Here is a 25,329-nt window from a genome sequence, read left to right as displayed (position 1 = left end):
CCTTGAGATTCTGATTTAACTGGCCTTTTAGGGGCCAGGGCACCTGTCTATTCCAAAATTCCCCCAAATGATTCCAGCTTGCAACCTGTAGTACATAGATAGCCTAATGTTTGCATAGCAGAGTGGTTCCCAAACGTTAGCCCCCATCGGAATCACCTGGAGGGCTCATTAAAAGTTTGATTCAGGAGATCTGGGTTGGAACCTAAGAATTTGCATTTCTGACTCCCAGGTGCTAATGACACTGCTGGTCTAAGACCGCACTCTGAGAACCACTAGGTTTTAAGTGAAGTGCCCAGATGGAGATGATGTGCACAGAGGTGACATGTTCAAAGTTACGTGAGGTGAGTGGCTCCTAGCCAGAGTTCGCTCTACACACTGGAGGAGGGGGTGGTTTGTCCATTCTTCCACGTGCATGGTGGTAACAGCTAACAGGTGGATTGGCCCTGGTGCTGTGGTGTTTTGTTTTTTCCTTAAGAGTCTCATTATTGCCCGGGTTGGAGTGCTGTGGTGCGATCATGGTTCACTGCAGCCTCAACCTCCCAAGCTCAAGTGATCTTCCCACCTCAGCCTCCGGAGTAGCTGGGACTATAGACATGCGCCATCATATCCGGCTACTTCTTGTTTTGTAGGGACGGGATCTCACTATGTTACCAGACTGGTCCTGAACTCCTGGGCTCAAGCGATCCTCCTGCCTTGGCCTCCCCAAGTACTGAGTATGAGCCACCACACGCAGCCAGTGGTGCTGTGCTTTTAACCACTGCTTATTAATTGCATCTGAAAGCGGGATGTCATTGACCATATTCTTTCTCCAAACTCAAGCCATACATTGATTTAGCCGAAGCTGCCTCTAAAGCTAGGACCAAAACTTTTTAATTCTGGAAAGAAAAAAAAAAGGTTCATTTCCCAAGGACTCACACATAACAGATCTACACAAAGCTTTTTGAGTTTTATTTTTTTCCTCAGGTTGGAGATTCATTGTAACATGCATGCATTTTCAAACAGTAACAGGGTCTCGAACTGTTTAAAGCGGACGTTAGACAAGCACGGGGGATTGAAAATTCCTATTTAAAAAATGGAAACTGCAATGGGATATGGAGAAGTCACACACTTGGTGGGGTGGTGGTTTGTCCTGTTTCCCCAAAAGGTAGATATGAACTTCATTCACATTTTTTAATTTCAATGATCTGACCTGATGCTGGGGTGTGCTGAGCAGCACTGCCCCCTCCCCCAAGGGTGTTGGCTCCTACCGCCTCACAAAGTGGCTCTGAGCAAGGGCAAGAGGCTCCTGTGGAAACTTCTGCCCTGGGATACTGGCACAAGCTACTGAAGGACAGCTCAGTCTCCTCTTCCCCGTGGGGCACTCTTCATAAGCGGCACATTCCAGAGGAGGGAGAGGCCGCGTCACTGCCCCTGCAGATGGCTGGTAGATTGGGGAACAGTTGTCTGAATGGGTTTTCCCTTTCAGGATCCCCTGCCCGCATGACTGCCAGAAAGAGATGAGGCTCCTAGACTTGGTGGGGGGGGCCACAGGTTTAAGGCCAGAGCTCTGAGGGTTGTTTAAACACACTGTCCCTTCTGGCCCCCAACACCTGAGTAACTCACATGCTGGGGTGCTGCCGTTTTCTCTCCCACCCTTAACTGGTAAAAAGACAACTGGGGGGTAGGACTGGCTACTGAGAAAAGTCCTGTCTTTGATCCACCTCCCCAAGGCATGCCCTGGCAGACCATGAAGATAGGAAAGGCAGGGCAGGAGTCTAGCCTCACCCTGAGCGCTACCAGCAGGCCCATTTGAGGCCGAAAGTACAGGCAAGAGAAAGAGTGAAGTAGGGAGAGAGGACAAAGAGCTGCCTGCGGTTGGAAACTTAAAAGACTGCCACTGAGAACAGCCACAGGGGCCACTCGTGGCGCCTGCCACAGACCAGCAACCCCTGAGCTAGAGAAACAAGGAGAGGTGGTGCACTGCTTCAGTCTGCGCCCCTCAACTGTGGCTTCCTGGCAAGCCCCGTGACCCCAAGCCGCAGGGCACAGGAAAGGAGTCTGTGCTGGGGGACACAAATACCCAGTGGTTAATTAACAGGAACCAGGGCCAGGGACCTTCATCTAGAGGTCAGTGGAGTTTCCAGGGCACTCGTCACTGTGGCTGGGAGACTACAGTGTCTCGGCTGTGGACTTGTGGAAGAGGGAGAAGGACAGGAGAAGGGGTGACTGGATGCCAGCCAGGAACCCTGGCCTTAGCCCTATCCTGGCCTCGCCCAATCAGCCATGTCCTTATTCTTACACCTTTCTTCTTGAGAGACCCAACATTATTCGGAGATGCCATGAGACTGTTGAGCTTTTCTTCATGGCCCCAGGGAGTGAGGTTGAGGGTAGTCACTTGCCCTCCGATGCCTTCGGCTGCCCAGTAAAAGAATGGCGGGACCCAAGGAGGAAAGAGTGGGGGCAGACAGTGCTTGGGGAATCAGTCCACTTTCTCTACATTCAAACTGCAGACCGAATAGAGTATCATAATGAAAAGAAGAGAAAGGAAACTTGTATAAAGCAAGATAAATAGCTTTTAAACATTAGAATGCCAAACATTAGGGGCCAAACTCAAGGTTTTGAAGATAGCACAGCAAATGACCTTTAAAAAAAAAAACTGAAAATCCACCATACCACAGCTCAAAATGTTGTGACCCAGTCAACAATACTGTCAGAAAAACAAAAAGCATTTGAAACAGAATGCTACCTCTCAAACTGTAAACAATATACAACACACACACACACACACACACACTCAATGTTAAACAAGTTAGATACCTGGTAGTCGTCTTTAACCGCTAAGAATGTGTTACACTTTCCAAACACATTATGGCAACATGATCAGCAGACCAAACGCAGAGAAGCCGGTGGGAGCCCAAGGCCATGGAGACTGCTGGAAGACAGTTTTCCAAGCTTCAGAGGTGCTGGGCCTGACGAGGAGCAGATCCAAACTTGCATTCTTCATTATGACATGCGGAAATCAAGCCCAAACATTATTCCTACATAATCCTTTCCTAAGTCAAATTTGTTTTCTCCATGCGGCAGCTGGTTTCAAGTTCCCTAAGTCATGTAGCGGTCTTGCAGCAGTTGCTCAGACCTACCTATGACCCCTTCCTGGGGCCAGGGCAGTGGTTTGACCCCCATCTGCCTCTTCCAGAATGGTTTCCCATCCAATCCAGCAGCCCCACTGAAGTCCAAGAATGCCGTCTCCATTCTTTCCTGACCTGTATGCTGAGTCAGGCACAGAGACAGTGCTCGTTCCTGCTTCGAAAGCTGAGCTTGGCCAAGTTTGGAAGGAGTCACAGGAAACCAATTTATTCATTCAAAATGGTTTCACAAGCGATCTTCACATCTTTGGGGTTATCTACAAGTTTGACCATATCTCATCCCAAATTCCCAGTTCCTGGTTGAGCGGGTGAGAAGATGCAGGAATGTACTTCCCCCAATGCAGAGCAACAGGGCTGTTTCTCTCCTGGCCAGAGCAGTCTGTGGCTCAGTTCTGAGGGCCTGGGTGGCAGGCTCCGAATGCAGGTGGAACACCTGCAAGAAGCCACTCCTTCCAAAAAAGCCTGTGGGCCACAGATCTGCTAGAAGTCTAGAGCGGGGCAACAAGAAAAAACAGCCCCAAGGCGGGGCCAGGTCAAAACCCACATCGAACTTCCAAACTGGATTTCCTGGATCACATCCTCATGTAACTAGGAAGCCACCTCGCGTCTGGACGCCACATTCTAAGATGGGGGTACCTTGCTGGCTGTAACTCTCCAGGCACAGGGAGCCAGATCTCCTGGCTTAAGGAGGTGTCCCTGCAAAAGAGCACTCCAGGTGCTTGGGGATTCGCCCCGAGCTAAGAGCTCGGCTAGAAGTGAGAGTGCCTGGGAGGAGGTCAAAAGGAAGGAAATAGATCGAGGGCACAGGACCTCATTTGATATATCAGTTTCTGAGGTTTTCCCAAAGGGAAATAACCATTTAAATATGAGGGTCCTGATAAATCCAAAGGTACTCTAGTTCCTCTTGACCTAGTGGGAGGCAGGCTTTACAGAGAGGACTTCTGAACTCCAGGGGCTAAGAGAGCCTGGGGCTTGGGTGATCATCACAGGGTTCTCTGAGAACCAGGTGTCCGAGAGCCCAGCCGCTTTCCTGCCCCTCACCATCCCATGAGGATGAACTCATTCCCCTCTGAGATCTCTGATTCTGATCCGAGATGTCTGGTGCTGACCTGGTATGTTCCGGACAGGATGGAGGAATAATGCAACATTTCACTTGAATCCAAGGGAAAGGTGGAGGAAGTTGTGCACAATACTCCATAAAATTACAAAGTTAATCCAGACAAGAGCAAATGCAGCAGGGCGAGGTGTCTGACCTCTCCAACCTGGCATCAGAGCACTTGGCTCTGAAAGGACCCTTGTCCTGGGTCTACTGGGTGTCTCTTTAACTGAAGGGAACTGAGAGCTCAGCAAGGATGGTGAGGGTGGGTAGGGTGATGAAATATATGATTATAAATAGCAAACCTGGAGCAATGAAATTTCGGAAACAAAACCCAAATAAACTCACAAAGTCATCTCTAGCCCCAAGGTATCTTAAAAGGTTATAAGGTAACAAAAAGGGAACCCCTTTTTAACCTGGGTGTCAAATCGGGGGCAAAAATCAAGGGTAAGCAGAAGGTGGGGTTATATCCTGTGAGCAGGTGCACACACAGCACATCCCCCTCCTCTTCAGCTAAAGTCTCTCTTGGTGTCACAGGCTGCAGTCTCATTGCTAAAGCCCTCCCAAACCCGACTCTGCTCCCACCCTCCCATCTAGCCCAAATACACCCTTCTCCCTAACTCCCGATCCCCGACCGCATATCCAGCTCTCTGGCTCTGGCTGAAAGTAGAAGATAACTACGTCAGGATGTTGGACATAAACTCGTTGAAGCGTTTGGAGTACTGCTCAGGATTCACAGTCGAGATCTCGGCCCCTGCCTGTAATACACAAGAGGCTGATTCAGGTTGAGTTCCTGTGCCCCAATCAGGAGGCTGCACCTGGGAGGAGCCAGGGTATTCAGAAGCCTCTTAGTATCAGAGCTGAATACCACCCCCGGCCCCACCAAGACCAAGCAGACTACCTCAGGAAGTGGCCCACCAGTCCTGAACTGTCTTGGCCCCACTCCTGTGATGTATAACCCCAGGCCTGTACCGAAGTAGAAGAAAGGCAGTGGGGAGGTGGCAGAGAGGCTCTGGATCTCTATGGGGGTCACTACATGGAGAACAGGGCTTCAGGCCCACGGGGAAACAGGCCTGTGGGGAGCACTATGGTCATGGAAACAAAGCTATTACTGGCCCTTCAACAAGATGCACAATAGGCCCAGCAGGCCCTGAGGAAAAACACTGGCAGGCTTGGCCCCAAGGGCTAGAGAACTGGGGGATAAACAAATTGGGCCCAGCCTGGCAGGGAGTGGGTAGGTGAAGACAGGGAACATGGCAAGGCAGGCAGGCTGCTCTTCCAGTCCGCTCTCCTAGGAAGAAGGGGACAGGAGTGTTGTTCCTTGGAGCAAGAGGCCTGAGACTGCCCTCCCTGGGGTCTGAAGGTAAGCACAGACGCACCGACTCAGCTGGGCCCTGGATGAAGATGGAGAGGACTCACCCCGTGTTTCACCGTTTTGGCAGCATGTGCAGCTTTCTTCTTTGTGTCGTATGGCGTGAGGATATCAATGATGGCCATGAAATACACCTCCTTCTTGGGGGAACCTGGAGGGACATGGAGAGCAGGGAAGGAGGAAGAGGGGGCAGGAGAAGGGCAGAAAGCAGCTGGGCAATGCTACAACCCCCAGACACAAGGCTCAGCTCCATCCTTATCATGTTGGGGCTGAGAAAAGGACCAGTGGAGTCCTTTCCAGTTTTCATAGCTCTTATCTTATTGGATCTTCACAGTCACTCTGAGGGGCTGACAGGACAGTGTGAATAAAGTTTGGTTCATCCCATGAACCAGAGCAGAACCATTCCTCAGTCAGCCAGGACAAGCAGGGTGAAGTATAGGAAGTATAGGAAAGCCTGGCAGAGAAGGAGCCCCAGGACCCCAGGTTCAGGTGGCAACCCTGGAGGGGAGTCTGGAGGCAGAAAGAGGTCAAAGGCAGCAATGAATGAGGTGGAGGCCCAGATGCCCCTAGAAGGATCTAAACAATGAGCTGAGGGGTTAGGATGAGGGCAGGGCTGTGCAGGGCAGGCACAGGCTCTGACTTACTTTCATGGCTTTTCATGGCATAGACATCAACAGAGGGGTCGAATTCCCCAGGACCAAAGAACCGAGGAAAGCTGAGGAGGTTGCCAGGGCTGTCGGGAGGTGTGCCATAGGAGCAGAGTAGGTTGCCGCCCACCCCATCATTCTCACACTCCTCATCCTCTGCCCGCTCCTCCACCTCCATCTCTTCCTGCTCTGCCCGGTCCACGTCATGGATGCCCACCAGCAGGCTGTAGTCCATGATCTTCAGCTGTGCCAAGAACTAGGAAGGCCAAGGATGGAAAGATGGAAGGAAGAAGAGGTTACACAGGACATCCCAGTGACATCCAGAAAGGGGGAAAAGGCATTCAACTCAATTCTACAGAGTTCTGAAATTCAACAGAGAGTAAGGCATCAGAGCACCTGCCCTCAGCGAGCTCTCTAAGTCTAGTGGGGAAGACAGTCATTCAGCAGGGGAAAGCAGGAGGTCGAGGCTGCAGTGAGTTGCGATCACACCACTGCACTTTAGCTGGGTAACAGAGCGAGACTGACTTAAAAAAAAAAAAAAAGTCAAGGAGCTGTGGGAGTTTACAGTGAGGGGTAAGCAAGACCCTCCCTGAAGAAAGGAGTTGAGGCCAAGGCTGAAGGATGAAGAGGAGTCAGTGAGGCAAGTGCTGCAGGTTAAAGATGGAACGAGCGCTGTAGGAAGAGGGAACAGCCCATGACGGGTTGGGATCAAGAGAGGCCATGGTGGCTGGGCACGGTGGCTCACGCCAACAATCCCAGCACTTTGGGAGGCCAATTAGGGAGGATCACTTGAGGCCAGGAGTTTGAGACCAGCCTCAGCAATGTGGTGAGACCCCATCTCCACAAAAAACTTTTAAAATTAGCTGGGTGTGGCCGGGTGTGGTGGCTCACGGCTGTAATCCCAGCACTTTGGGAGGCCGAGGCGGGTGGATCACGAGGTCAGGAGATCGAGACCACCCTGGCTAACACAGTGAAACCCTGTCTCTACTAAAAATACAAAAAATTAGCTGGGCGTGGTGGCAGGTGCCTGTAGTCCCAGCTACTCGGCAGGCTGAGGCAGGAGAATGGCATGAACTTGGCAAGTGGAGCTTGCTGTGAGCCAAGATTGCGTCACTGCACTCCAGCCTGGGGGACAGAGCGATACTCCGTCTCAAATAAAACAAAAAACAAAAAAAATTAGCTTGGCGTGGCAGTGCACACCTGTGGTCCTACCTACTTGGGAGGCTGAAGTGGCATCGCTTGATTCCAGATATTTGAGGCTGCAGTAAGCTACGATGGCACTACTGCACTCAAACCTGGGGAACAGAGTGAGACCCTGTCTCTTATTAAAAAAAAAAGAGGCCATGGCCAAGTTTGAGGAAAGAAATAATGAAATGATATGGAAGAGGTTGGAGAGATGGATACAACACAGCAATATATTTCAGATCACAAATTTCAACCCATTATGCCTCTTAAACCCAGTGTAGTGGGCTGGAACTAGGATTTCTTTAAATTAAATACAGTAGTCCACCCTTATCCACAATGGTTTCAGTTACCTGTGTCAACTACAGTCCAAAAATATTAAATGGAAAATTCCAGCAATAATTCATAAGTTTTTAAATAGTGCACCATTCTCAGTAGTGTGATAAAATCTTGATATATTCTGTTCAGTGCTGACCAGGATGCAGATTATCCCTTTGTCCAGTGTCTCCACACTGTACACACTAACATCCCATTAGTCTTTCAGTAGCTGTCAGTAGCTATCTTGGTTATCAGTTCACTATAGTTGTATCACAGTGCTTGTATTCAAGTAACCCATATTTGACTTCATTATGACCCCAAAAAGCAAGAGTAGTGATGTTGGCAATTCAGATATGCCAAAGAGAAGCCATAAAGTGCTTTCTTTTTTTGAGACAAAGTCTTGCTCTGTCACCCAGGCTAGAGTACACTGGTTGAATCTCGGCTCATTGCAACCTCCACCTCCCAGGTTCAAGTGATTCTCCTGCCTCAGCCTCCCGAGTAGCTGGGACTACAGGCGTGTATCACCACCACACTTGGCTAATTTTTGTATTTTTAGTAGCAACACAGTTTCATCATGTTGGTCAGGCTGGTCTCAAGCTCCTGATCTCAAGTGATCCACCTGCCTCGGCCTCCCAAAGTGCTGGGATTACAGGTGTGAGCCACTGCACCTGGCCAGCTTTAAGTGAAAAGGTGAAAGCTCTTGACTTAAAAAGAAAATAAATTCCATGCTGAGGTTGCTAAGATCTCCTGTAAGAACAAATCTTCTATCCGTGAAACTGTGAAGAAGGAAAAAAAATTCATGCACCGTATATATGGGGCTCAGTACTATCTGTGGCTTCAGGCATCCACTGGGGATCTTGTAACATGTCCCCTGCTGTTAAGGGGGGACTACTGTATAATAAAATAGAATAGAAAATATCAGAATACAAGATAGAAAATAAAGGTAGACCGTGTTTCAGTTGTGTGTATCCATTGGGTTGCAAGGTAAAATATACTTCTAACTGGCCTCAGAGACAAAGTCTGAAAAAACAATGTCATCAACTTCTTTATCAGCCCTGGTAAAAATAGAAAAAAAAGGGAGGGAACACAAAACCACACAAGAATGGCAGCCAGAACCAACCAATATTCTCAACCCATTCCCCAAAGGTCGAAAGAGGCTGTGTGGTGCAGGGGAAAGTTCTGGGGCCCTCCCCTAGCATCATGTGACGACTCCCTTTGCCAAGTCTCAGTTTTCTCATCTGTATAATGGGTGCTGTGAGTAGGGTGGTGGTTCAAGTCTTCTATCTAGGATTTCCAGACAAAGTGTGGAATGATACAGGATGGAAATGGCCAGCTGGCATTCCAGTTTAGCTAATAATGAGGCAAGAATGCAGTCACCATCACACAGTGGTCACTAGGAGACTGCTAGACTGACCACCGTGTTAGGCCCTAACAGAGAACGAGGAGGAGAATCATCATGGAAGCAGAGTGGCTCTATGCACAGGCCCAGAACACAACTTAAAGCACAAGGAGCCCTAAAGATGGGAGCCCAGCAGGGTCTCCTTGAAAGAGGAAGGGCAGGAGGGACACCACTCTGAGCACTTCTAGATAAAGCCTTCTCAAGGCCCAGGGAGAAGGGGTCGGGGTCCCAGGAAAAAGAGGGTCCATGCACCATGCCCTCCACCCACCTGAGAACATTTATAAAGCAATATGCATTGAAAATAAATGCACTGAGTAAACTGCATTAAATTCTTCTTAGAACGACAGTAGGGGGAGGTAGAAAAGGGAAAAGGAGCAAGACTCAGGACAAATAATGTCAGATGATAAAAGACAGAATAAGGAAAGAACATAGTTGGGGGTGACTAAGGAAACGCTTCCTAGCAAAACGAAGCATGTTCACAGTAGCATTATTCCCAACAGCTACAAGGTGGAAGCAACCTAAGTGTGATGGCTAACTGTATACGCCAGCTGGACTGGGCCTGAGTGCCCAGACACTTGGTCAAGCATTATTCTGAGTGCGTCTGTGACGGTTTCTGGGTGAAATGAGCATTGAACTGGTGGACTGAGTAAAGCAGATGGCCCTCCCCAGTTTGGATGGGCATCATTCAATCAGCAGAAGGCTTGAAGAGAAGAAAAAGGGTGACCCTCCTGTGAGGAACAGGGAACCTCTTCTGCCTGGCTGCTTGATGGCCTGTAGAGTAAAACCACACCACCAGCTCTCCTGGGCCTCCGGCTTGCTGACTGCAGATCTCATTGGCCTCCATAATCCCATGAACCAATTCCTTAAAATAAATCTCTTGGGGCCAGGCGCGGTGGCTCACACCTGTAATCCCAGCACTTTGGGAGGCCGAGGAGGGCAGATCACAAGGTCAGGAGATCGAGACCATCCTGGTTAACATGGTGAAACCCGGTCTCTACTAAAAATACAAAAAAAAACTAGCCAGGCGTGGTGCTGGGAACCTGTAGTCCCAGCTACTCAGTAGGCTGAGGCAGAAGAATGGCATGAACCCAGGAGGTGGAGCTTGCAGTGAGCCAAGATCGTGCCACCGCACTCCAGTCTGGGTAACACAGCGAGACTCTGTCTCAAAAATAAATAAATAAATAAAATAAAAAATAAATCTCTTGGTATAAAGAGATTTACAAAACATTCTATAGGTTTTGTTTCTCTGGAGAACCCCAACTGATATAACAAGGGTCCATTAACTGATGAATAAACAAAATGTAATACATTCAAACAATGGAATATTAATCAGGTTTGTGCGTGTGTGTTTGTGTGTGTGCGCAGACATGAGGTCTCATTCTGTCGCCCAGGCTGGAGTGCAGTGGTGCACATCTTGGCTCACTGCAAGCCCCATCTCCTGGGTTCATGCCATTCTCCCGCCTCAGCCTCCAGAGTAGCTGGGACTACAGGTGCCCATGACCATGCCTGGCTAATTTTGTTTTTGTATTTTTAGTAGATACTGAGTTTCACCATGTTAGCCAGGATGGTCTTGATCTCCTGACCTCGTGATCCGCCCGCCTTGGCCTCCCAAAGTGCTGGGATTACAGGCATGAGCCACCATGCCCGGCTTTTGTTTGTTTGTTTGTTTGTTTTAAAGAGACGGGGTCTTACCCTCTAGTTCAGGCTGATGCGCAGTGGCATGATCATAGCTCACCACAACCATGAACTCCTAGCACAAGGGATTCTCCCACCCAGCCTCCTGAATAACTAGGACTACAGGCACATGTCACCACACCCAGCTAGTTTTCAAGTTTTTGTAAGGACAGGATCTCAGTAAATAGGCCAGGTCTCCAACTGCTGGCCTCAGCAATCCTTCTGCCTCAGCCTCCTGAGCTGTTGGGATTACAGGTGTGAGCCACCATGCTCAGCCTTATTCAGCTATAAAAAGAAAGAAATTCTGGCCGGGTGTGGTGGCTCATGCCTGTAATCCCAGCACTTTGGGAGGCTGAGGCGGGTGGATCAGGAGGTCAGGAGATCGAGACCATCCTGGTCAACATAGTGAAACCCCGTCTCTACTAAAAAAATAACAAAAATTAGCTGGGCATGGTGGCACACACCTGAAGTCCCAGCTACTCAGGAGGCAGAGGCAGGAGAATCGCTTGAACCTGGGAGGCAGAGGTTGCAGTGAGCTGAGATCACACCACTGCACTCCAGTCTGGTGACACAGCAAGACTCTGTGTCAAAACAAATAAATAAATAATAAATAAAAAATAAAAAAAAATTCTGACACATGATACAATATGGATGAACCTTGAAGACATTATGCTAAGTGAAATAAGAGAGTCACAAAAGGACAACAGCTGTTTGCTTCCTCTTTTTTTTTTTTTGAGACAGAGTTTCATTCATAACATGTTGCCCAAGCTGGGGTGCAATGGCGTGATCTCGGCTCACCGCAACCTCCACCTCCACCTCCTGGGTTCAAGCGATTCTCCTGCCTCAGCCTCCCAAGTAGCTGGGACTGCAGGCATGCACCACCATGCCCGGCTAAATTTTGTATTTTTAGTAGAGACCGAGTTTCTCCACGTTGGTCAGGCTGGTCTCAAACTCCTGACCTCAGGAGATCCGCCTACCTCAGCCTCCCAAAGTGCTGGGATTATAGGCGTGAGCCACCTCACCTCGTTCAGCTTCCTCTTTTTTTTTTTTTTTTTTTTGGGATGGAGTCTCGCCGTGTCGCCCAGGCTGGAGTGTAGTGGCGCGATCTGGGCTCACTGAAAGCTCCGCCTGCTGGGTTCACGCCATTCTCCTGCCTCAGCCTCCTGAGTAGCTGGGACTACAGGCGCCCGCCACCACACCCAGCTAATTTTTTTGTATTTTTAGTAGAGACAGGGTTTCACCGTATTCACCAGGATGGTCTCGATCTCCTGACCTCGTGATTCGCCCGCCTCGGCCTCCCAAAGTGCTGGGATTACAGGCGTGAGCCACCGCGCCCGGCCTGCTTGCTTCCTCTTATGTGAAGTTCTTAGAGTAGTCAACTTCACAGGGGCAGAAACTAGAATACTGATTGCCAGGGGTTAGGGAGGGGGAGTTGGGAATTAGTGTTTAATGGGTATAGCGTTTCAGCTGGGGAAGATAAAAGTTCAGAGATGAATGGTAGTGCTGGTTGCATAACAATGTGAATGTACTTCAAGCCACTCAACTACATACTTCAAAATGGCTAACACGCACCTATAGTCCCAGCTACTTGGGAGGCTGAGGCAGGAGAATCACTTGAACCCAGGAGGTGGAGGTTGCAGTGAGCCGAGATCATGCCACTTCACTCCAGCCTGGGGACAGAGTGAAAATCTCCTCCCCCCACAAAAAAATACACCTATTATTATATGTATTTTACCACAATTAAAAAAAACCAAAAAACTGTTTTTTCCCAAGTTTGTTTGTAGGGTTTGGTTTTAACGAGCAGCCTCTCAATTTATCAAAAGAGATGAAGACACTGAGTTATCAAGTGGTCCAGGTAACATTCTCCCTATTTAGCACCTGTCCTCCCCGGACTACAAACAGAAGTTTGCTCGATTAAGTGGAGAATCAGAGCCAGAGCCAGAGCCAGAGAAGAACCTGGTTGGTGGATTTTTATTTTTTGAGACAGGGTCTTGCTCTGTCACCCAGGCTGGAGTGCAGTGGCACGATCACGGTTCATGCTGCCTTGATCTGCCAGGTTCCAGTGATCCTTCTGCCTCATCCTTCCAAGGTGCTGGGATTACAAGCATAAACTGCCATGCTTAGCCAACTTTTTTGGTTTTTGTTTTGAGACAATGTCTCGCTCTGTTGCCCAGGCTGGAGTGTAGTGGTGAGACCACAGCTCACTGCAGCCTCATCTCCCGGGCTCAAACAATCCTTTCGCCTCAGTCTCCCAAGTAGCTGGGACTACAGGTGTGTGCCCCTGAGCCTGGCTAAATGTTTTAATTTTTAGTAGAGATGAGGTCTTGCTATGTTGTCTAGGCTGGTACTGAATTGCTGAGCTAAAGTGAGCCTCCCAAAATGTTGGGGTTACAGGATCTTAATAGCTGGGTTCCTACAGTTCTGATGGCCAGATGCCCTCTCCATTGTAGGGACAACAGCAGAAGGGAGTTTGGAAAAGGTGTTGGAATGAATTAGTGAAAAGGGAAAAGCATTCTAAACTAAATTGCAAAGGTACTACTGGCACCAACTATGCTCCGTCAGGTGGAATGATCATTTGCACTTGCTTTAGGTGCCCATAAGTGCCCACACTGCTCAAATCACCAGCCTTCCTTTTGTCTATACTCCTGGAAAGTAGTGAATTCCATTCTTCTTAAGGTTTAAGAGGCTCCTACTCTAGGTAAGAAGGAGCCCTGCAGGTGAAAATGAAGGTTAGTAAGTACCTCAACGTCCCGCTTCAGTTTCTCCAGGAAGTTCTTTTTACTCTCCTCTCCCACGTGCAGCTTCTGTCCTTCATTGAGGAAGTCATTGTCTTTGAATGTTGGCAAGTCCTTGGCCTAGGTGAGCAACAGCAGTTAGGCTGGTTAAGCCTGATTCATTCACCCCAGGGACACCCAACTGTTCTGCTGGGAGCAACTATACAGAAAGCGGAAAGGTTTTCAGTGTACTGACACTCAACCTGTTAAATCAACAGTGCAGGAGCCTCTAGTCCCAGGCTTTGGGCAGGCGGGGAGGGCAAATACATGAAAGATGAGGAACGACTAAAGGACTCTTTCCTGTTGAGCATGGACCAGCTCAGGGCTCAGGCAGCCAGTAACTGACTCAGGCTAGACTATGAGATGGAAATGTCTGCCATCCCAGCAGGACTATGAAGAACCTAGTGAGGGCAGAGGTAAAAGACCACAGACCAAGGTCTAGGCCTAGCGTAAGGAAAGGCAGGTGATTCGTGACACAGGGCATTTCATATTGACAGATGGTATGTCTGGGAGCTTGGTTAGGGGCTGGGGTGGGCGAGGGACAGGATGGCTGACAGGAGTTGTTTCTGACTCTGAGCAACCCTTCCATTCCTGCTCAGCACCAGCATACCTTCTCCTTGTCGCTCGCTTCTCTGGCAACCGTAGAACCCTGAAAGGATAAGAGCCATCAGGGGAAGTCCAGTTGAGGCAAAGTCGACTGCATGAGCAAACATGGGAGAGCCAGCAGGTGAACTCAAGTAGGCTGGTTAGAGTCCTAGAGGAGCCAGGAGGCAGCACCTTGTTCATTTACTGTGTCAAGCCCACTTATAGAGCTCTACGTGCAATATACTTGTTACGTGCTCAGCAAAGAGGACTGCACTGGAGAAGCTCAGTCCCTGCCTTTAAGCCACTTTCCTTCTAACAGGGGAGACAGATATTCAGCAGTGGTTCCACCGGTCATTACCTCATTCACTACCACGGTGCTCAGTGGTACAGGGAGGAGACAGTACACTCTGAAAGCACATACCACAGGGGCCTGACCTGCGGAGGGACAGGGGCCAGGGCGTACCCACTTCCTGGAAGTAGTATTTGGGCTGAGCTCAGAAGGGTAAGGAGGAAGCAATTAGGTCAGGGAAGGAGGAGGTGGACAGAGAGGAGACTATTCCAGACAGCAGATGTGAAATCCTGGGAAGAGGGGCACAGGCACTGCAGGAACGCAGAGGAAACCAGCGCAGTTGCAGCACAGAGGAAAGGGATGGCGGCATAAGTTGACAGAAGTCAGAAGCCAGGTTCAAGAATACAGAGCACCCTAGTTCACAGCCACAAGTGTGTCCTTCTCAGCGTCTAGAGATGCACTTGTGCTGGCAGTCCATGGGGGTCTGATGGATGCTAAAGTGTGTGCGTCAGCACGGCCTCCCTCGCTGTGCACATTCCACAGACAGGAACATCAACTGCTGCATAAATATGGCACATTTAGGGCTTAAATAATCTCCTGTTACTGTCACCTGGACTTCAAACAGCCTTTGGTCCACAAGAATCAGGCATATCCACTCCAGAGTTCCCTGTCCATGCCAACACATAGGCTTCCAGCTTTCCCAATTACATGGAAGTTGGAGTAGGGGCCCCTCCGGAGCTCAGACAGCAGGGAGGCACAGCTCCAGCAAACACAGAGCCCTTTACCTTGAGGTCATACTTGCGATGCACAGTGAGCCGATGGCTGAACACGTTCCTGGTAACCACCATGTAGGTTTCCACACCATCCACGGTCAGGCGGTACATGCCCAGGAACTGTGGCAAAAGGGTGTTGCCATGACACTCCACTATGAACTAGAATGGAAAGGAGTAAGAGAGAAAACACTAAGGAACAGGCAGTGCCAGGGATGGATGGGGCTCACCCCAGACTAAAATGCTCCCTGGCTCCCTGGAATTCCAACCTCTAGACCAGTAGTTCTCCAGCTGGGTTCTATGAAGCAATAGGGGTTTCTCAGGCTTAAAACAGGCAACAGCCACCTCCAGTCTCCTGTTGGCATGTCAGAGGGAAAGGCAATCTGAGCAGGTGGCTCAGAGCCCCTGTGGGTTCATATTATTAGTATCTCACCTAAGATTTTGTTTAAAATAGGATTCTACCACAGGAAAATCCCTGATCCACACCTTGCATCTCCTCTGCCAGCCTGATATGGGAAAGCCACAAGGAAGAGACAAGGCCCGCCAGGGATCCAGCCATCTGGGAGAAGAGAACGGCTCCATATCCAAAGCTCTTATCCACGCCATGCCCCAGGGTTTCTGCCATAACTCCCGAAAGACCAGAAGTTCCCTTCAGCCCTTCTCAGGTGCCCCAGAAATGAAGACCCAAGCAGGCTGAGGACAGACACACAGATGGTGCCACGGGACTCCCTGCCTTCCTCGTGGACAGGTTCCAGATGAGTGGAGAGATGGGACAGGAAAGGAAACAAGCCTGCCGAGCCGAGGGGGCCTCTTTCAGAAGAAACGGGGTGGATGCCAGAGCGTGAACACTTTCCAGCTGGGGCTCAGTTAGCAATGAGCCTTCACGGCTCCTTCTTCCCTTTTTAAATTAGGCATTTCAGCTCACAGAAATACGGTTGCAGGAGAGTCCCACTGCTTGGTGATCAGAAGCAGCTGCCATTACCAGAGAGGACCAACCACTCCCTAAGAAGCTCCCCCGGGGCTCTCTTCTCCCTCTTCCAACCCATCCTCTGCAGCCCAGGCTTGGGACTCACCATACCTGGTGGTATTTCTTTAAGATGTTGTGCATCTCCGCCACGTCCTCGCTGGACACAGTCTTGATGACAAAGCGCCGGTCGTAGGTGGTGAGGAAACGCGTGCCACACCGGCCCTGGCTGTCACTGTTGATGGGGGCACTGCGCGTCACTGAATTCTGATAATCGAAACAAAAGCAGGCTGGGCTTGCCAGGGGAACAGAATTCTTTCGCTGAGTCTTCCCTCAGGGGCTGGACTGCTTGAGTGCCAACAACACCGAGATAGAGGGACTCCCAGATGGGAGTTTACCCGCCCCTTTTCTCACAGAGTGTTCACATCCCTCCCTAAGTCTTCCTCCAAAGTGACAAGAATTGTTCCTTACCACGTGCCCTTCACCCCAGTCTAGGATGGGAAGAGGACTGACTGTGAAAGTTTCCATCTTGATCCCAGAGAGCTATCCTACTAAAATTCTGTCTCCCATGGAGGGGGCTGAGTCTAATCTGGATTCTCACATGCACTACGACCTTAGGTGAGACATTTAACTTCTCTACCCCTGCATCTCCTCATCGGGAACACAAAGACGCAAACTGAGCTGATTCTCCCAGTCTCTCGGGAGTGGCAAAGACGAAGCTTAGGAAATACTGTCTTCAAGGGGTCTAGCACAAAGCAGCAATGCCCATTCGTCTCTTGTCCGTGGATCTACCCTAGTGCTGAAAAATCTTCCCCAAAGCAGACAGCTGATCCTCATCTCCAAGCCTGACACCTTTCTCCTTGCCTCAACCTCCTGCTTGTCTATGCAGGGCTGGGAGGCAGTTTTGGGGAGCTTTCCTGGTTGTATTCTTGCTCCTCCTCAAGGCCCTATTCCCATTAGGATCAGAGAACAGTAGAAGCTTTAAGAGGGAGGGTATGGGAAGGTGTGAGTCAACCAAAGGGATAGGGAGGCAAGTCTGAGGGGAGATCCCAAATGTCCCTGTTCCTAAGAAAACATACATGGGGATCATGTCACAGAAATGTCTCCTCTCCAAGTCCTTTCCCCATCTCTTAATGAGGATCCTGTTATTATTATCATTTTTGTAGAGACAGAGTCTCACTCTGTCACCCAAGCTGGAGTACAGTGGTGAGATCTCAGCTCACTGCAGCCTCTATCTCCTGGGCTCAAGTGATCCTCCCGCCTCAGCCTACCAAGTAGTTGGGACTACAGGTGTGCACCACCATGACTGGCTTATTTTTTATTTTTATTTTTTATTTTTTATTTTTTTTGAGATGGAGTCTCGCTCTGTCACCCAGGCTGGAGTGCAGTGGCCGGATCTCAGCTCACTGCAAGCTCTGCCTACCGGGTTTACGCCATTCTCCTGCCTCAGCCTCCCGAGTAGCTGGGACTACAGGTGCCTGCCACCTCGCCTGGCTAGTTTTTTGTATTTTTTAGTAGAGACAGGGTTTCACCGGGTTAGCCAGGATGGTCTCGATCTCCTGACCTTGTGATCCGCCCGTCTTGGCCTCCCAAAGTGCTGGGATTACAGGCTTGAGTCACTGCGCCCAGCCGCTTGGCTTATTTTTGTAGTTTTTGTAGAGATGGGGTTTTGCCATGTTGCCCAGGCTGGTCTAGAACTCCTGAGCTCAAGCAATCCTTCCTCAGCCTCCCAAAGTGCTAGGATTACAAGTGTGAGCTACCATGCCCAGCCCCTTTTTTTTTTAAAGATGGTATTTTGCTGTCACCCAAACTGGAGTGTAGTGGTGCAATCATAGCTCACTGCAGACTTGAACTCCTGGGCTCAAGGGATCCTTTAGCCTTGGCCTCCTGAGAAGCTGGGACTATAGGCATGCACCACCATGCCTGGCTGATCAGGATCCTACTCTTTACTTTCCCCCAATACCTCCTCAGAAAACCCTGGCGGAGGAGTGAGGACCACCTTCATGGGGAAAACTAAAGTCAGAGGTGGTAAGCAGCTTGGGTAGTTCCTCAGCAAAGGTGCTAAAATAGCACCCCAAAAAATAGAGTGTTCCCGTTACAGAAATGTTGAGCAGACTCTGTGACTGAGTGCCTCTTCCTCCCAGCCTGGCCTTTCTACCATAAGACTTATAGGCTGCAAGCCTAGTTGGGAGGTAGAGGCAGCATCTCCTGACTCTCTAAGTGGCTGGCAGTCCAAGAATATAGGGTCCCCTCCCTGAGCACCATCCTCCCTGCCCTCATTTCAGTCTTGAGCACGGGCATGCACCCACAAGGCTGTTAGCAGCAAAATGCAGACACTGAGAGGATGTGGTTAGACAGCCCAGGGGAGGCGAAGGAACCCCTCACTTGGAACCCCTCACCAAGGAACAATGGAGGGAAGATGTCTGAGGAACTTGGGGTTGCAACAGTGGCAAGAAGTTTCCCGAAAACCTCCATCCCCAGTCAAGTCATGATTGAGTTCAGGGTTCAATCCTAACAGGGGGCTGTAGGAACCTCCCAGTACCTCTCAGGTGTGGGCATTCCTGGGCATTCAAGCCCCAGCCATCTCGTCCTCCTCTCACAAACCCTCACCCTCTTCTTCAAGATACTTTTCTTTGCAAGCAAGCCCTCCAGAGAGGAGGAGACAGGGGAGGAGACTCTAACCCAAGGTCCATTCTGCTGCTGTGAACTACTCTGTGAAAGGGGTGGGGTGGGAAGAACTACAGTGTTAGAAAAGGGGCATCCATTCTAGGTTTCACTGTGCTATGGGGAAAAGAGTTTTCCCCATAGATGAATGAAAGTAAGCTATATGTCAGGCCAGGCGTGCTGGCTCACGCCTGTAATCTCAGCACTTTGGGAGGCTGAGGCGGGCAGATCACGAAGTCAGGAGTTCGAGACCAGCCTGGCCAACATAATGAAACCCCATCTCTACTTAAAAAAAAAAAAAAAAAGCAAAAAATTAGCCAGGCATGGTGGCGGGCACCCATAATCCCACCTACTTGGGAGGCTGAGGCAGGAAAATCGCTTGAACCCAGGAGGCGGAGGTTGCAGTTAGCCGAAATCGTGCCATTCCATTCCAGTTTGGGCGACAAGAGTGAAACTCCATCTCAAAAAAAAAAAAAAAAAAAAAAAAAAAAAAAACAAGAAGTCAGCTACATTTCTTTTTTTTTTTTTTGAGGCAGAGTCTTGCTCCGTCGCCCAGACTGGAGTGCAGTGGCGCAATCTCGGCTCACTACAAGCTCCGCCTGCTGGGTTCACGTCATTCTTCTGCCTCAGCCTCCCGAGTAGCTGGGACTACAGGTGTCCGCCACCACGCCCAGCTTATTTTTTGGTATTTTCAGTAGACAGGGTTTCACCATGTTAGCCAGGATGGTCTCAATATCCTGACCTCGTGATCCGCCTGACTCAGCCTCCCAATGTGCTGGGATTACAGGTGTGAACCACCGTGCCCGGCCAAAGTCAGTTACATTTCTTACAGCTATAAAGATGAAGTGGAAAATTCGCCCACCTTCACCACAAGGCTGTCTGACAGGGAAGAAGATCCAAGGAGACATTCTAAGAGGAGAAGTGACAGAAACCATGGACTATGAGTAAGATTCTAATGTCCCTGACACTGGGATTGATTCCTCCCAAGAGGTCAATGACCTCTACAACACTGTCACCCCCTGAAGGGGGCAGTTGCCCTAGCAGGCCAACCCTCCCTCCCACCACCAGGATAGGGCATAAGTTTAGGAGGTGACACTCATGCCTGGCAAGAGGTTCACTACCCTTGAAGTCTTCCTTTTCTAATCTGTTTTATCTGCTTTAAGAGGCCTCATCTCTCACTGACAACAATTCTCTTTTTTTTTGAGACTGAGTTTCACTTTTGTCGTACAGGCTGGAGTGCAATGGCATGATCTAGGCTTGCTGCAACCTCCACCTCCCAGGTTCAAGCGATTCTCCTGCCTCAGCCTTCCGAGTAGCTGGGACTATAGGCGCATATCACCACACCCGTCTAATTTTGTATTTTTTAGTAGTGACAGGGTTTCACCATGTTGGCCAGGCTGGTCTCAAACTCTTGACCTCAGGTGACCTACCTGCCTTGACCTCCCAAAGTGCTGGGATTACAGGCATGAGCCACCATGTCCCACCCAATTCTGTCTCTGAAGCGAAACCATGAATGAGAAGGGTTCTTCAGAGTAGACTGGGAATGTCAGACTAAAATGAAGGCGCTTCCGCAGACCCCTCTCCCTCCTGCTGCTCTCCCTCCGAGGGAGAGGAACCTGAGTGTGTGCAGCATCCTCAGAAGTATGTCTAAGGCCCTCGCACTCCAAGGGGCCCCCCAGTGCTGGGGGAGAGACCGCCTGGGCTGGAGCAAGGCATGACACAGAGACACAGCACAAAAACAGCCAACACAGGCCGGGCGCGGTGGCTCAAGCCTGTAATCCCAGCACTTTGGGAGGCCGAGACGGGCGGATCACGAGGTCAGGAGATCGAGACCATCCTGGCTAACACGGTGAAACCCCGTCTCTACTAAAAATACAAAAAACTAGCCGGGCGAGGTGGCGGGCGCCTGTAGTCCCAGCTACTCCGGAGGCTGAGGCAGGAGAATGGCGTAAACCCGGGAGGCGGAGCTTGCAGTGAGCTGAGATCCGGCCACTGCAGTCCAGCCCGGGCTATAGAGCAAGACTCCGTCTCAAAAAAAAAAAAAAAAACAGCCAACACATTTTGATTATCTACGTGTCCTGTGGCTTCCTGACCCCATTCCATTCCCTAATACTCTGATGTTGCCAAGAGCCTCCGTACCTGGTAATCCTGATCATCAATCCCAAACCTCTCCCGAAGGTTTCGGAACACCATGGGGCAATACTCCTTAAACTTAAAGCGGCTGGGCAGGTTCTCCCTAGGGAAAAGCAGAGACATGTCTTTGTGAACTGCTCCTTGCTCATCTTAATTCTATTATTATTATTATTTTTTGTAATAGAGACAGAGTCTTGCTATGTTGCCCAGACTGGTCTCGAACTCCTGGTTTCAAGCAATCTTCCCACCTCAGCCTCCCAAAGTGCTGGGATTACAGGCATGAGCCAGCACACCCAGCCTCATCTATATTCTGACTTCAGAACTCCTCAAAGTGTAGTCCACAGATTGCCTGGATCTGAACATCTGCCATACTTAACACGTAGGTTTCCAGGCTCTTAGGAATTCTGGAGTTGAGTCGAGAAACAAACACTCCAGGTGATTCTGAGCATGTAAAAGTTTAAAACCTTTACATCTTGTGTTCATTTTGTAAAATTAATCCAGCAGTATATCTGGGATTTGTGCACTTTTCTCTGTGTTTGCTGCCCTTCAATAAAACATACATTAAAGAAAAAACTCTCACCCACTGGGCCATGAGCCTGAGTGGAGGCTCCACCTCACAAGCACTGTGCTCACTACAGTGGGAAGCTGCATGTGAGCATCTGCTGTGAGGTGAAATCAGCCTGAATGCTACAGGGAAAAACCTCTCTCATCAGAGGGCCCCTCTCCTCTGGCCATACTCCTGTGGAAGCATCCTGAAGATGGTTACATACAGGAAGCCCTGCCCTGGGCTTCCACTGGGACACAGGAAAAGAGTGCCTGACTTAAAGAGGTCCTCAGTCAATTGAGTGGGACCACAGAGCCCTGTCTGCTGGCTGCTGGCACCAATTTCCACCCTCCCACTCCCTCCTCAGTACAGACTCCCAGGAGGACAGAACATCACCTTGAAATGATGACTCCTACCAATCCTCCATCTTTACAACAGCTATCCTGTTTAGGGACCCCCTTTTAGAAGTATGTCCCTCTGACTACTCCAGGATGACAGGCTTTAAGGAAATCAAAAGGAATGTCTTCTTGGAAAGGAAGTGGCCTATCTGCTTTATCTACCCCATCTTCTAGTAAACAATACTAGAATCTAATAAATAGCATAGCACATACAGGGCTAGGCGCAGTGGCTCACACCTGTAATCCCAGCACTTTAGGAGGCCGAGGCAGGTGGATCACCCTGATTGAGGTCAGGAGTTTGAGACCAGCCTGGCCAACATGGTGAAACCCCATCTCTACTAAAAATACAAAAAAATTAGCTGGGCATGGTGGCGGGTGCCTGTAATTCCAGCTACTCGGGAGCCTGGGGCAAGAGAATCACTTGAACCCAGGAGGCAGAGGTTGCAGTGAGCCGAGATCGCGCCACTGCACTCCAGCCTGGGCAACAAGAGCGAAACTCTGTCTCAAAAACAACAACAAAAAAACACACACACACAGTTGTTGGAAGGACAAAAAGGAATAAAATAGAAGAAAATAAGAGATTGGGTTCTCTGCTTTAGGCCAAGATATCAAGGAGGTAGCACCTTACCAGAGGCCATGGACCCTGAAGTGGGTAGTGGTGCAATGCCCACTTCCAGAGCCCTGACCTCTGGGTCAGAACAACCTTCTTTCTGGCCTCTTGAGTTGAGGGCTGCCTCTCCCTCCTTAGGTGGCCACTTAACAAGTGGCAGCTATGGAGACAGACAGCTTCTAGAACAAGATGGTATTACTTACTATGGCAGAGGGAGGTGACTAAGGGACGTTCTCAAGTCAGTCTTCTCCTCTGGACTAACAGTCTGGGAATGGTGGGCTGACAGAACCCAGCTAGTGAAGTGGTGGGGACTGTGAGACAATGAAGAATAGAACCAGGATTCACATGCAGAAAGGAGAAAGTGTGAGCAGCAAATAGTCCTGGGGTGGTCCACAGAGGGATGGAAAATCCAGGCCCCAAAGGGCTTAACGCAGGCCCAAAACTGTGCCAGGTGAGGCGGCCGCTAGTGTTTCCAACAATATCTGAGACAACCTTCAGACACTGGTGCTAATCCAAGAAGTAACAACACACAAAAATGGGAAGTGCTACTCTGGGTAGCGTGCCCTCAAGCCCCATGCTCCACCTGTGGCTCATACACCAGCCAAACAGAAAAGAGCCTGGCGGTATCCCAGGCCAGGAACATGCCTGGCAACCTCCTGCCTCAGACTAAGATCAAGATGGGGCCACTGCTACAGCCTCACACTGGATACCTCAGCTCCAGAGCAGCTCACTTCCACCTGAGCTGGCTCTAGATGAATCACCCTAGGCCCAGCCATGTGCCCCAAGGGACACCAGAGGTAGGCTGATAAAGGAATGAGATGACAATACTAGGATGAGAGGCACATAGCGAATGCATTTTCCTGGCCAGTTTGTCAGCTCTGAGATCCAGGTGCTGCTGTCACACCCTGCCAGGTGCTGCCTTGGCTCCCGCCATGCACGAGGCTTCAGAAACCTCTGACTTGAGGGAAAGGACTGCCACAAACCTGAGTCCACTCAGTAGACGACTTACTTATTGAAGAGATGATTGTCCACCTTGATCTTGCTGTAGGCTTTGAAGTCATCTGGCATTAGCATGACAGGAACAGGAACATTGCTCAGCTCATTGATCTAAAAAGCAAGGAGAACGTAAGGCTCTCAGCCAGGAGGCCACCTGCCTCGGAGACACTAAGCTACAATGTGGATGTCACAATCTCGCTTAAAGCATGTACAAGTTTCCCTCTCTTTTTGTTTTTTTGAAACAAAAGCACACTGAGATCACACCACTGCCTGGGCAACAAGAGTAAGACTTTGTCTCAAAAAAAAAAAAAAAAAAATTAAACACATTAGCCAGGCATAGTAGTGTACACCTATTGTCCTAGCTACTCAGGAGGCTGAGGTGGGAGGATTGCTTGAGGCCAGGAGTTTGAGGTTGCAGTGAGCTATGACTGCGCCACTGCACTGCGCTCTAGCCTGGGCACGAGTGAGATCATGTCTCAAAAGAGAAAATAAAATAAAGTGAGGCCAGTTCCTGTGTCAAGTCCTGCCATACACTAAACTGGGGCAGATGGGGCAGGATGCCTTTCCTCTACTGCAAACAAACCTTCTGTCTTTCATCCCTTCAGGGAGCTGGATCCTGGACAGACAGCTGGTTTTCCATTGGTGCAGAGATGAGGGCAGATCCTGCCCTTCCCCACATCGAGTTTAGCCAATTAGTGGTCTAATTAACCACAGATGTCCTCTCCCATCACAGCAAAGTATCTGACATTTGACCCTCAACCCAGTTGCCACTAATGCATTCAGGATTTACAGAGGAAACCTTAGTCCCGACTTAATGGACTGGGGGGAGGGGGCACAGCCTTGTGTCTCCCAGACACTTTCCTTGCAAATCCTATTATCTCAATGAGGCCCCAGGTGGCAGTGAGGGGGATAACCTAGAGTCACCAGAACTCCTCCAGGAGCATAAATGGGGGAAATGGCATTTAATTGGCTGCCCCTTTTATGTTCCAAACGTTTTTTATTTAGAAATGTCAGAGAATGGAGGAAGTTCAAGTTAACGCAGTAACTGGGCTAGGGAACCATACCTTCCTAGCGTTGGGAAAAAACCCAATTTACTCAAGGAGAAATGAAGGAAGCCATAGGAATGCATGCGTTTGGAGAGGGGTGCTGGGGGCGGGGTAGTTTACAAGTTGGCAGTGGAGCAGAGACTCAGTAAACTGCTGGCAAAAACTGGCATAGACACAAGAGTGTATCCTGTATGATCCCATTTATATGAAATTCTACAACAGACATCTATAATGAAAGAAATGAGATGAGTTGCCTGGCCAGAGGGCAGGGGTTGCTGAGTGTAAAGGAACATGAAAAGTATGATTCTACGGTGACAGAAATGTTTTATATGTTGTTTGGGGTGATGGTTACATGAGCATATATATTTGCTGAAATTCATCAAATTGTATACTTAAAATACTCACACTTATTATACATAAATTATTCCTTAATAAAGTTGATTTTTAAATTTCCAGTATCCAGCTCTGTGATACCCTTCATTGGCTAAATCCTCTCAATAGCCAAAAAAATCCCAAAGAGTCATGCCACTTCCCATTCCAGGGGGTGCTCACAAGAGAATGTGATTGTTAAATCTGTGCCTAGAGGAAACCATTCCACTTCCTTGTTTTTCTGCCAACAAAAACAATTCGTGGTGGCTGCCCATTTCCTTTTTCCTGGCATACCAAGCCTGGCTCTGAGACTTAAAGGGAAAACAGAGACAAAGAGTTCAGTGCTCGGCTGGGCACGGTGGCTCACTCCTGTA

The 25,329-nt window shown here is 49.5% G+C and overlaps 1 protein-coding gene and 1 long non-coding RNA gene across 3 annotated transcripts in view; one reads left to right on the top strand and one right to left on the bottom strand.

Moving 5' to 3' along the window:
* Window positions 1-116: 116 nt before the first annotated feature.
* On the top strand, window positions 117-2,684 carry LOC140708700 (uncharacterized). The gene is made up of 2 exons (XR_012088915.1): window positions 117-341; window positions 630-2,684. It is a non-coding gene; the product is annotated as an uncharacterized lncRNA (long non-coding RNA).
* PIP4K2B (phosphatidylinositol-5-phosphate 4-kinase type 2 beta) overlaps window positions 928-25,329 on the bottom strand; it is a 37,612-nt gene continuing 13,210 nt past the window's right edge. The window contains exons 2-10 of one of the 2 annotated variants that reach the window (XM_008012903.3): window positions 23,554-23,651; window positions 20,999-21,095; window positions 16,310-16,462; window positions 15,247-15,393; window positions 14,198-14,236; window positions 13,555-13,668; window positions 6,238-6,496; window positions 5,641-5,744; window positions 928-4,979 (exon numbers count right to left, since the gene is read on the bottom strand). In XM_008012903.3, coding sequence (XP_008011094.1) covers window positions 4,899-4,979; window positions 5,641-5,744; window positions 6,238-6,496; window positions 13,555-13,668; window positions 14,198-14,236; window positions 15,247-15,393; window positions 16,310-16,462; window positions 20,999-21,095; window positions 23,554-23,651 — 1,092 coding nt within the window. In that variant the 3' untranslated portion in view covers window positions 928-4,898. The remainder of the gene's footprint in view (window positions 4,980-5,640; window positions 5,745-6,237; window positions 6,497-13,554; window positions 13,669-14,197; window positions 14,237-15,246; window positions 15,394-16,309; window positions 16,463-20,998; window positions 21,096-23,553; window positions 23,652-25,329) is intronic. The other variant, XM_073005350.1, reaches the window with a different exon arrangement.

The sequence above is a fragment of the Chlorocebus sabaeus genome, chromosome 16 (assembly GCF_047675955.1).
Source record: "Chlorocebus sabaeus isolate Y175 chromosome 16, mChlSab1.0.hap1, whole genome shotgun sequence".
Taxonomy (NCBI): Eukaryota; Metazoa; Chordata; class Mammalia; order Primates; family Cercopithecidae; genus Chlorocebus; species Chlorocebus sabaeus.
Note: the sequence above shows the minus strand (reverse complement) of the source record. Positions and strands in the feature narration are given on the sequence as shown.